The sequence below is a fragment of the Triticum dicoccoides genome, chromosome 7B (assembly GCF_002162155.2).
Source record: "Triticum dicoccoides isolate Atlit2015 ecotype Zavitan chromosome 7B, WEW_v2.0, whole genome shotgun sequence".
Classification (NCBI taxonomy): domain Eukaryota; kingdom Viridiplantae; phylum Streptophyta; class Magnoliopsida; order Poales; family Poaceae; genus Triticum; species Triticum dicoccoides.
Genome location: NC_041393.1, coordinates 358,196,020 through 358,206,878, shown reverse-complemented (window position 1 = coordinate 358,206,878; position 10,859 = coordinate 358,196,020). Strand labels below are relative to the sequence as shown.

At 45.4% G+C, this 10,859-nt stretch overlaps 1 protein-coding gene across 2 annotated transcripts; it reads right to left on the bottom strand.

Moving 5' to 3' along the window:
- Nucleotides 1-3,975: 3,975 nt before the first annotated feature.
- Nucleotides 3,976-8,220, bottom strand: LOC119336765 (peptidyl-prolyl cis-trans isomerase, chloroplastic-like). 2 transcript variants are annotated; one of them, XM_037608845.1, is made up of 8 exons: nt 7,998-8,220; nt 6,664-6,954; nt 6,316-6,515; nt 5,767-6,002; nt 5,435-5,577; nt 5,260-5,331; nt 4,531-4,632; nt 4,257-4,375 (listed from the first exon to the last, which is right to left on the bottom strand). In XM_037608845.1, the coding sequence occupies exons 1-7, from the start codon at nt 8,097-8,099 to the stop codon at nt 4,531-4,533; spliced, it is 1,146 nt and encodes a 381-aa protein (XP_037464742.1). In that variant the 5' UTR covers nt 8,100-8,220; the 3' UTR covers nt 4,257-4,375. The 2 variants fall into 2 exon arrangements, with proteins under 2 accessions (XP_037464741.1, XP_037464742.1); XM_037608844.1 differs by lacking the exon at nt 4,531-4,632 and having other exon boundaries at nt 3,976-4,375; nt 7,998-8,219.
- Nucleotides 8,221-10,859: the final 2,639 nt, after the last annotated feature.

Genomic DNA, 10,859 nt, shown 5'->3' with positions numbered 1-10,859 from the left:
AAAGGCGGATGTGGAGCGCCGGGAGGCCGTCACCGCCGATAGGCGCAACAGGGCCAAGAAGGCCAGGGAGAGAGTGGCGCACGCTGCGGCTGCGGCGGCGGCGGAGCATGCGGCCGAACAAGCCGAGGTGGCGCGCGCGGTGATGATGAATCCACCCGGTGGGCACGGCCCATACGCGGCCTGGAGCCAGTAGAGCATCGGCTCTCCGGCCGGGTTCTCATCGTCGCCGCACCCATGGAGCACGCCGTCGCCGGGCTATGCCGATGGCGACGCCCACGGCGGCTTCAACCCCAACATCACCTTCCCCCATGGGCGCCCAGTCCAGCACACGCCCTCGCCCGCGTTCGCCGGCCTGCAGTATCCGTCGTACACGTACTCGCCGCCGGACTATGCAGCCTCACCGACGCCACCTCTCCGTTGCGGCCTCTACTCGCAAGCCTCCTCGTCGTCGCATCTCGGCGACGCCGACGCGACGGAGGCCGACATGGAAGACATCATCGCAGCCGGCTCGGCTGCCGCCATCGCTTCCCCCGGGTTCACTACCCAAGACGGCTCGATTGACCTCGGTGACATGGACGACAAGCTCGACTATGGCAAGGAAGAGCCGGAGGAGGAGGAAGAGCCGGCGCCGACGAGGAAAGGCAAGAAGAAGAAGAAGAAGAAGGCCAAGACCGGCGAGCCGCCCATCAAGTGGGCGTCCAAGGAAGAGGAGTGCCTCGCCGAAGCATGGAAGGTCGTATGCCTCGACCCGGTCACCGGCACGAACCAGAGCATCGAGACGTATTGGGCCCGCATCAAGGCCGAGTTCGACAAGCGCAAACTCGTCGACCCCTACTTCAAAGGCGTCCACATGAAGCGTGGGTCGAAGGCGATGGCACCATTGGGGGGCTCATCCAAACGGCGTGCAACAAATGGCATGGGATCATCGAGGAGGTCGTGGCTCGCCCGTAGAGCGGCACCACGTCGAGGATCAGGTATAGCATGCCGTCCTTACTATTGCCTTTCGCCATGTGCGCGCCCGAGCGCGCGCTAGCGCCGACTGATGTTCTTTTCCTCGGCGCAGCTGCTATGCATGTTTGCCATGCTCCGCCATGACAACAGCGACGTAGAGTTCAAGTACCTCCACGTCTTCAAGCGGATCGACAAGTGCGAGAAATGGGCGGGCGTTCGACGCACCCTCGCCAAGGCCAAAGAGACGTACAAGCCGGACGCACCGACCCCGGGCGCGACCGACGGGCGCCCGGACGGCAACAAAGGTGCCAAGAAGGCGAAACACGCCGAGTCGGCTGCCGCACGCGTGCAAGAGTCCATCAAGCACTGCCTCGCCGATGCCAAGACCAGGGCCTCCCAGCGAGAAGAGAAAACTGAGGCGAGGTGGGCTGGTTTGATGACGAACAGCGCCGTCAAACTCGACTTGCTCCAGACCAACGTCGCCGCGAAACTCAAACCTCAAGACGCCAAGAAGAGGAACAACGAGCTCGCCTTCTTGATGGGCGACGCTGACATGCTCCAGAGCGGCGATGAGAAGTTCAAGGCGTGGTTCTTGGCGGAGCGAGGCCTCATCCTGAACCAGATACCGCCGCCGCCGCCCAGCCCGACTGATGATGATTGATAACCCACAAGTATAGGGGATCAATTGTAGCATCTTTCGACAAGTAAGAGTGTCGAACCCGACGAGGAGCTAAAGGTAGAACAAATATTCCCTCAAGTTCTATCGACCACCGATACAACTCTACGCACGCTTGACGTTCGCTTTACCTAGAACAAGTATGAAACTAGAAGTACTTTGTAGGTTGTTGGATAGGTTTGCAAGAATATAAAGAGCACGTAAATAAAAGCTAAGGGCTGTTTAGATGAAGACACAACTAAGTTAGTTTTAGTAGAGAGCTTTTGTCATGAGAAAGTTATTTGTCCCTAGGCAATCGATAACTAGACCGGTAGTCACTATTGCAATTTTATTTGAGGGAGAGGCATAAGCTAACATACTTTCTCTTCTTGGATCATATGCACTTATGATTGGAACTCTAGCAAGCATCCGCAACTACTAAAGATCATTAAGGTAAAACCCAACCATAGCATTAAAGCATCAAGTCCTCTTTATCCCATATGCAACAACCCCCTTACTCGGGTTTATGCTTCTGTCACTCAAGCAACCCACTAAGCGAATCATGAACGTATTGCAACACCCTACAGCCAGGGACGAAGCTAGAAAAAATGTTTGATGGGGTCGTGTCTATGACAATGGGGTCATCTTCTGCAAATAGATAGTGATTAGTACTAAGTTAGTGAAGGATTTCTTAATTTCATTGGGGTCAATTGACCCCAATGCTTACAAGGGAGCTACGTCCCTGCCTACAGCAGAAATCCCTCACGCTTGCGCGACACGGAGAGCACCATAGGACAACACCAATAATAAAACATGCAACTCAAACCAATCACGATCATCAATTAACCCGTAGGACAAAACGGATCTACTCAAACATCATAGGATACCATACATCATTGGGAAATAATATATAGCGTTGATCACCATGTTTAAGTAGAGATTACAGGGGGTAAAAGAGGGGTTACACCACTGCATAGAGGGGGGAAGATTTGGTGATGAGGGCGGTGAATTTGTTGGTGTAGATCGCGGTGATGATGATGGCCCCGGCAGCGCTTCGGCGCCACCGGAAGCAAGGGGGAGAGAGCCCCCCCCCCTTCTTCTTCTTCCTTGACCTTCTCCCTAGATGGGAGAAGGGTTTTCCCTCTGGTCCTTGGCTCCCATGGCATGGGAGGGGCGAGATTGGATCTGTCTCTCTGACTCTCTCTGTTTCTTCGTTTTTCTGGTTCTGCCCTTTCACCGTTTCTTATATATCTGGAGATCCGTAACTCCGATTGGATTGAAACCTTCGCCTAGATTTTTCTTCGAAAATTAGCTTTCTTGCGGCAAAAGAAGAGCGTCAACCGCCTTACGGGGTCCCCACGAGGGTCAGGGGCGCCCCCCTGCCTCGTGCCCCCCTCGGGCACCGTCTCGCGTTGATTTTTCCTCCCCAAAATCATAAATATTTCAAAAATAATCTCCGTCCGTTTTTATCCCGTTTGGACTCCGTTTGATATTGGGTTTCTGCGAAACATAAAATATGCAACAAACAAGAACTGGCACTGGGCACTTGATCAATATGTTAGTCCCAAAAATAATATAAAAAGTTGCCAAAAGTATATGGAAGTTGTAGAATATTGGCATGGAACAATAAAAAATTATAGATACGATGGAGACGTATCAATGATGCCTCCGCGACGCCCAGCCCCACTGACGATGCCTCCGCCGCGCCCAGCAACACAGAAGCCGCACCGATCAGCCCGGAAGCCGCACCTACTCCTCCCAGCCCGCGTACGCCGACGACGACGCCGGAGGTTGAGCTCGATGTTTGATGTATTCCTTCCGCGTCCTTCCTTTTTGGTACGTCGAACTACTGCGCGTCCTTTCATTTGATCGTCAAACTGTGACACCGAATCGCCAAACTATTGCGATGATCAGTGAGAACGATCGAGTTCAAATATGGGGCGCCTTGGGGGCGTGGCTGGGAAGAAACGAACCCCAGGGGCCAATCTAGCGGCGAACCGGCGTGGCTGGGAAGAAACGAACCCCAGGGGCCAATCTAGCGCCGGTTCGCCACTGGCCCGCTCTTTTCCGGCCTCTCGAGACTTGAACCCATATGGACATGTTCCACCACAAAGAGCCTTGTCATCTAAGCGATGCTCAGTTTGCGAAACGTAGTACATCATGGCATAGACAAAACACATCATTAACACAATCCCCAAGAAAATTGCAGAAATCTCCGCAAAGTGCTGTTGAGGCCATACAAATGGGATGCCGCATAGTTTATCTAGGAAACTGATTGCAATTTCAGTCTTGTCTTCTGAATTTATTGCAAGAGACCTAATTTAACTTGAGGCTCTACACAGCAATAACAGACCTACTAGCAGGAGACGTGGTAAATAACTTCGATCTTTCTATTATCTGTTGAATTCCACAGAATGCCAAACCATAAGCACAAAAAGGGAAATAAAACAAATGTACAAGGTTAGAAATTGCAGCGCATGACATCGGTTTTAATACCGTAAAACAATTGCCTGTCAAAAAACTCTTATATACAGAAACATGCTACCCTACAATCTTGTAGCTCGGGTTGATAAGATTGTCTAGGCCTGAGACAACCTGGATCGATTCAATAACGTCCCCAACCTTGAGATCAGCCAAGAAATCCTCATTCTCGGTTACATATCCAAACACCGAATACCGCCCATCCAATATATTGGAATTGCTTGGCGTCAGCTCACTTTCTTTCAAGAGCCAGAAGACTTGACTTGAAGCGGAGTTGTCATCAAATTCCTGTCAAGATATGCAGAAGCCTTGTGTTAGAACCAGGGATTTTTTTCCCTCGGTCTGTGTTTCCACTGCCTCCTAAGAAACAGTACTACCGTTCAAACAAATACGGATAAACTTGAATTTGAATGTAAAAACAGGGTCAAATAAGATGTGCATGCCTATAACAATGTAGAGCAGACCTTGGCGCAGTGGTAACAGGTGTTCAAGTAGGTGTGTTTGGTGGCGCGATCAAATTCCGTCCACTCCATTATATATGTGAGCTTTTCACGGTTGTGCACCAGAGAGAACTCAAACCCGTTACTTATTTCGAGGAATAAATGAATTGTACTAACTGTTGGGACACGCGCAACTATAGGTCAGGGCCGCAAACTTATATTTTGACCCAAAACAAAACGATTTAAAATTTTATCTGAATTTTTCGGGAAGTAAAATACTGATATTTTCCAGAAACCAGTTCTTCTAGCCCATCCAAAAAAAAATTTATCAAGAAGAAGAAAAAACTTGGGTACAACTAAGAAAATGGTACTCACTCCATCCAGAAATATAAGACGTACAGGTTACGGAAGCTTTAACTCTGAACAATAATCCAACTATAGATGGATGTTAGATACAAGGTCAGTAACATTGAAAAGTGCTCTATAATAAAAATTCAATTATACTCCCTCCGTCCCATAATATACGATGTTATATTACGGCATGGAGGGAGTATTAACATCTTATATTATGAGATGGAGGGAGTATCAATTTTCTATCATGTATTGCTAAACAAATTCGTGATCAACGATAAATTTGGGGAAGCATGTGCACTTTATATTTCTGGACAGAGGTAATAATTATTTTGGCATATCCTTGATATGTCAAAATTGAAGAGTCCAGGTGAGCCTTACTTCTCTAGCCATTGCCATCGTTCCAAATGCATTAAAAGGAAGCTTTGTTTGAGCCTTGTAAAGACCAAGTTCCTGAAATGCATGGCCATACAAACTCTAAGAACATTCAATTCGCAGCAGCCAGAATTCCCAGCAGCCGTGAACCAAATAAAAAAGTTAAGTGCTGGTTACATACCTCAAGTGTTTCGCCATATATAGGCGCCTTCTCACCATCAACCATTATCTCAAGAGGTATGGTACGACTCTTGCCAGTACTGGGATCAATAAAACCCTCGGCTGGTCCCTCGGGATCTCCCGTCTGAACAACAAAACCATCAGCTGCAAGAGAATCAACACCCATGCTGTATCAGTAAACTTTTTAACTGCTTAGACACACTTGCATGTTCAGTAGTGATTCTGAGCACTAAACAGTAGACATCTTAAACTGTGCTAATTGCTCTGAAAGCATCAATTACTATGCATAACAAACTGTACAAAAATACCAAATGCACCTGAGACATTGGTTACCTCTTTGGATTTCCATGCCATCATAGAACTTCCGTTCCACCAGATCTACGAAGTTCCCAGAAGTCACAGGAGCATTATATCCATCCAGAACTATCCGAAATACACAATCTTCTACGTTTGGATTATCTTTAATCTTAACCGTCATATCCACAGTAGCTCTTCCTTTAAGAAGAGGCATGTTGTTGTATTCTTCTGGTACTTCATAGGGGAAGCCATCGACCATATCTTCTTCTACACTGCAGAAATGCAATGTCCCAGGAAGATCTCAGCTGCAGAGTCAATGGCAGGGTATAAATGAGAAGAGCTCTTTCATAAGAGTTCTCAGTAGTTTTTTACTGGTAGATACAATTCAGTTCTCTAATGCTACAAAGGTATCATATGTCACAGTTACCTTGTTTTCAAGGACATGCGAATATTATAGATGGACACCATAATTTTCCGAAAAGAAAACTAGAGTACCAAATCTGACACCCGAAAGTTGGTTATTAAAACTGACTAAAATAAGGGAAGTGGATCTAATTTAAAATTTAAGGCGATAGTTTTACTCACGTTCCAACATAATTGAGAAGCTCTTTCTGCTTTGGAGCTACCACATTCCTGTTTCTATCCTCAATAATTCGTTGAAGCTCTTCAAGTCCAACAGCTAATTTATCCAATGTTTTTTCTCCGTTTGCTCTTTTTGATTCAGCAAGACCCGAAAGTATTAAACTCCTCCCATTAGTCAGCGCTCTTGAGGCCTGCCTCACATTCTACAATTTGAAGAAAAATTAAAAAAAAATCCTAGGATCCATATGCATAAAGTAGATTGAAGAAACCTGAGACAGCATATAGCTGCTTTCTACTTCTTTAAAGAAAATATAGATCATTGCTACCAGGTATCTTGAAAGAATGACTTACTCTTTCAACTGAATCCAACGCTCTAACACCAGAAACTTTGAGACTATCGGTAATATCCTCTAGCGGTTTTTGAACTTCACGAATAGCTTTATTATCTATGGGCAAAGCATATCTCAACAAAGCACCTGGATCTTTAATGGGAGGTCCAGAAATAAGAACTGAAACATCAGGAATTACAGGTTCGATAGGATAAGCATGGGCCGACCATCCAAATGTTGGTGGGACAGTAATTAATCCAACAGATAATGCTACAGAAATTGCACATTCTTTCCAGCTAAATGAGTTTCCTTTCTGCAGAGATTGAAGGAAATAAAAATTAGAGAAGAGCAGCTCATAGTATAAACCTATAGTCGGTTGCAATAACTAATCTCAAAAAGGACAATTAAAACAGCAAAATCATGAACCAAAGTATATAAGTTAATAGATACAGACAATACATATTCTCAACATAAGTTGTGCCTTCCAAAGCATGCATTATTCAAAATATATCCAGGAAAAGAAAATTAGGGGCCATATATGTAAACTGCAAGTGGTCAGACCCTTCTCCGGACCCTGCGCAAGCGGGAGCTGCGTGCACCGGGCTGCCCTTTTATATGTAAACTGTATCACTACAGCATTACTGGATGGTTCCATATGTGCTACAATATCTAATCATCTGCGCAAATATCCAACGGCAGAAACAGAGAAATCTAATAACCAAAGGAGATACTTTGGAAAAAATAATAATTCTACACGTTCCAATCCTAACGAAGATCTCAATGCTCGAACCATTTTCATGAATTACACAAAATTATCATTTGGTTACAGTTATTCCATTTTCACCTGAACTTCAAATTAATGTCAAGCAAGACCAGAAGATATTGATGTCCAGAAAAAGATGAATTGCTACCCCTCGTGCCCCCAGACTCATGTTTTGCGAAAATCCCCATTTTCTCAAACTATATTTAGTGCATATACATACATCCCTAATTCAACAGCAACATGAACTAAATTTACACATGATTTCTTTTAGCATTCATTTTGAAGTAATATTCAACTTTTTGTCATCCAGAAAACAGTAACATTGGTCGTGTTTGTGCACCAACATTCAGTACCATCTTTCACTTTCAGGCCAAATTGCATAGTTTGTAAATACCCAACTACCCAAGATTTACATTCACCACATAATTAAAAACATTCCCATCGCATCAATAAATACCCGGGCACAACTGGATATAGAAATGCAGCAATACTGAGCCACATTGGCATGCATCATCCAGAAGCCGAATTTCTACCAGGAGCTGTCTTCCAGCGACTACTACTAGTACGACCGTAATGAGTTGTAAGATCCTAACCCCGCCGGAGAGCGCACACCGGGCGACGGAGCTTCGGCGGCGATCAGTGGTAAGAAGCGAAGGGCGGCGGCAGCAGCGGGAGGAGGCGAGCGCCGCGGCCATGCGGTGGGGAGGGGACGAGGGTACGGTTCCGATGAAGCTAGGCGTTGGTGGAAGAACGATGGAAGCGGAGGAGCTGGTGGTGGTTTCGGGATGTGGATAAGGCGGGACAAAAATATGGAGCCGTAGGGCCGCGGGGGGTGGGGGTGTGGGACAAAGACATGGATAAGGTGCACAAAGACATGGATAAGACCACTAGACAGAAACTTAGATTATTGTGAAGTTAGATTAGTGTTAAAGTTAGATTAGTTATGCATATAACCATATTAGAAAAATTATGGATATAACACTAGTCTATGTTACCACCACCACTTGTTACCACTACTTATATACTAGTGTTATGCATATACAATATATTGGTCTATGTATATAGTGCAAAGTACTCCCTCCGTCTAGATTTAGGCTCTTCTGAGTGCTCCATGGTGTATCGGTGCTAAGCATGCCACATAGGTAAAAATATGATGTGGCAAGGTATTTAAGAAAAGAGATAGGAGTTTGTGACCTTAGGAAGAACCAATATCAAGCGCACGGACCAATGCAAAACACTTAAATAAAAGAATTTTGTCCTAAGCATGGAAGAGTTTAGTTGTTAAACCATTAAATGAAAAATTGTGTCCTATGCATGAAAGAGTTCTTCCGCGATCCCATCTGAAGGCCTTTTTCGGTACTCTGCCGGAGGGGGCATCGATCATGGAGCACCTTTACATCAACCTTGCTGCCTCTCCGATGATGCATGAATAGTTCCTCACAAGACCTAGGGTTCCATAGCAGTAGCTAGATGACTCTCTCTCTCTCATATATTCAATACAGTGTTCTCTTCAGAGATCAATTTGATGTAATCTTTTGTGATGCGTTTGTTGGGTTCGATGAATTATGGGTTTATAATAAGATTGTTCATTGAAAATAGTTGAGTTATTTCTGAACTTTATCATGTGTGATTATTATTGTTTTGTATTTCTCTCCGATCTATCCATTTAGTTTGGCCAACTAGATTGATTTATCTTTAGTAGGAGATATGCTTTGTGATAGGTTAAATCTTGTGGTGTCCTCATCTCATGATAGAAGGGGGTAGCGAGGCACATATTTATATTGTTGCTACGAAGGGTAAAACGACGGGGTTAGATCATATTGCTTGGTCTTATTGTGTCTACATTATGTCATCATGCTTAAAGCGTTACTCTATTTGTCATGAACTTAATACCTAGAGAGGCAAGCATAGAAGCTCTCTCGAAGTGGAGTAATGGTAGTAGGCGTCAGTAAGTTTAACGGACTACTTGTCACAGACGTAATGTCCGTGTACTTGTCATGTCATTAATAACATTGATACGTCTCCAACGTATCTATAATTTTTTATTGTTCCATGCTATTATATTATCCATCTTGGATGTTTTATATGCATTGTTATGCTATTTTCTATCATTTTTTGGGACTAATCTATTAACCTAGTGCCAAGTGTCAGTTGTTGTTTTTGCCTTTACAAAAAATCAATACTAAATGGAGTCCAACGGAATGAAACTTTTTGACGATTTTTCTTGGACCATAAGACACCCTAGAAGCTTCGGGAGGAGGCCGCGACAAGCTCATAGGGCGCCCTCAAGCTTGTGGGCCCATGTGGCTCTTTCAACCCTAATTCTTCTTCTATAAATACCCAAATATTCCCCGTAGACCAAAGGGCACACCAAAAATACTTTTCCGCCGCCACAAGTTTCTATCCTCGTGAGATCCCATCTGGAGGCCTTTTCCGGTACTCTGCCGGAGGGGGATCCGACCATGGAGGGCTTATACATCAACCTTGCTTCCCTTCCGATGATGTGTGAGTAGTTTACCACAGACCTACTGTCACGCCCAAGATGCGACCCTATCCTAAAGGAACTCGAAGGTCCCACCAAGGATAGGAGCGCATATTGGAGACGCTTTTGCAAGGTGGATATCATTACATTAACATTACATAATAGATGGGGATACATACAAAAGGCATACAATGCCACGCGAATACAACATCATCATACATAAGAGCAACATCCAACTACGGATGAAACACAAACAAAAACTCAAACGACATCCACCCTGCTAGCCCAGGCTGCCGACCTGGAACCTATCCCCTAATCGAAGAAGAAGCAGAAGAAGAACTCCAAAACAAGCAAGCATCACTCTCACGTCAAGATCATCGCATAACCTGCACCTGCAACTGTTGTTGTAGTAATCTGTGAGCCACGAGGACTCAGCAATCCCATTACCATGGGTATCAAGACTAGCAAAGCTTAATGGGTAAGGAAGGGGTAAAGTGGTGAGGTTGCAGCAGCGACTAAGCATGATATGGTGGCTAACATACGCAAATAAGAGCGAGAAGAGAAGCAACGAAACGGTCGTGAAGCTAGCAATGATCAAGAGGTGATCCTGAACTCCTACTTACGTCAAACATAACCCAAAACCATGTTCACTTCCCGGACTCCACCGAAAAGAGACCATCACGGCTACACACGCGGTTGATGCATTTTAATTCGAATCTGGTGTCAAGTTATCTACTATCGGACATTAACAAATTCCCATCTGCCACATAACCGCGTGCACAGCTCTCGAAAGTTTATACCCTGCAGGGGTGTCCCAACTTAGCCCATCACAAGCTCTCACGGTCAACGAAGGATATTCCTTCTCCCAGGAAGATCCGATCAGTCACGAAATCCCGGTTTACAAGACATTTCGGCAATGGTAAAACAAGATCAGCAAAGCCGCCCGATGTGCCGACAAATCCCGATAGGAGTC

Bases quoted from the DNA above. Each gene is read 5' to 3' on its own strand.
- LOC119336765 (XM_037608844.1), bottom strand. From the start codon at position 8,099: ATGGCCGCGGCGCTCGCCTCCTCCCGCTGCTGCCGCCGCCCTTCGCTT. The intron at 6,003-6,315 runs GTGAGTAAAACT...GCATTTCTGCAG, and splicing joins CTTCTCAATTATGTTGGAAC to TGTAGAAGAAGATATGGTCG. The intron at 4,376-5,259 runs GTAAGGCTCACC...ATATCTTGACAG, and splicing joins CGATGGCAATGGCTAGAGAA to GAATTTGATGACAACTCCGC.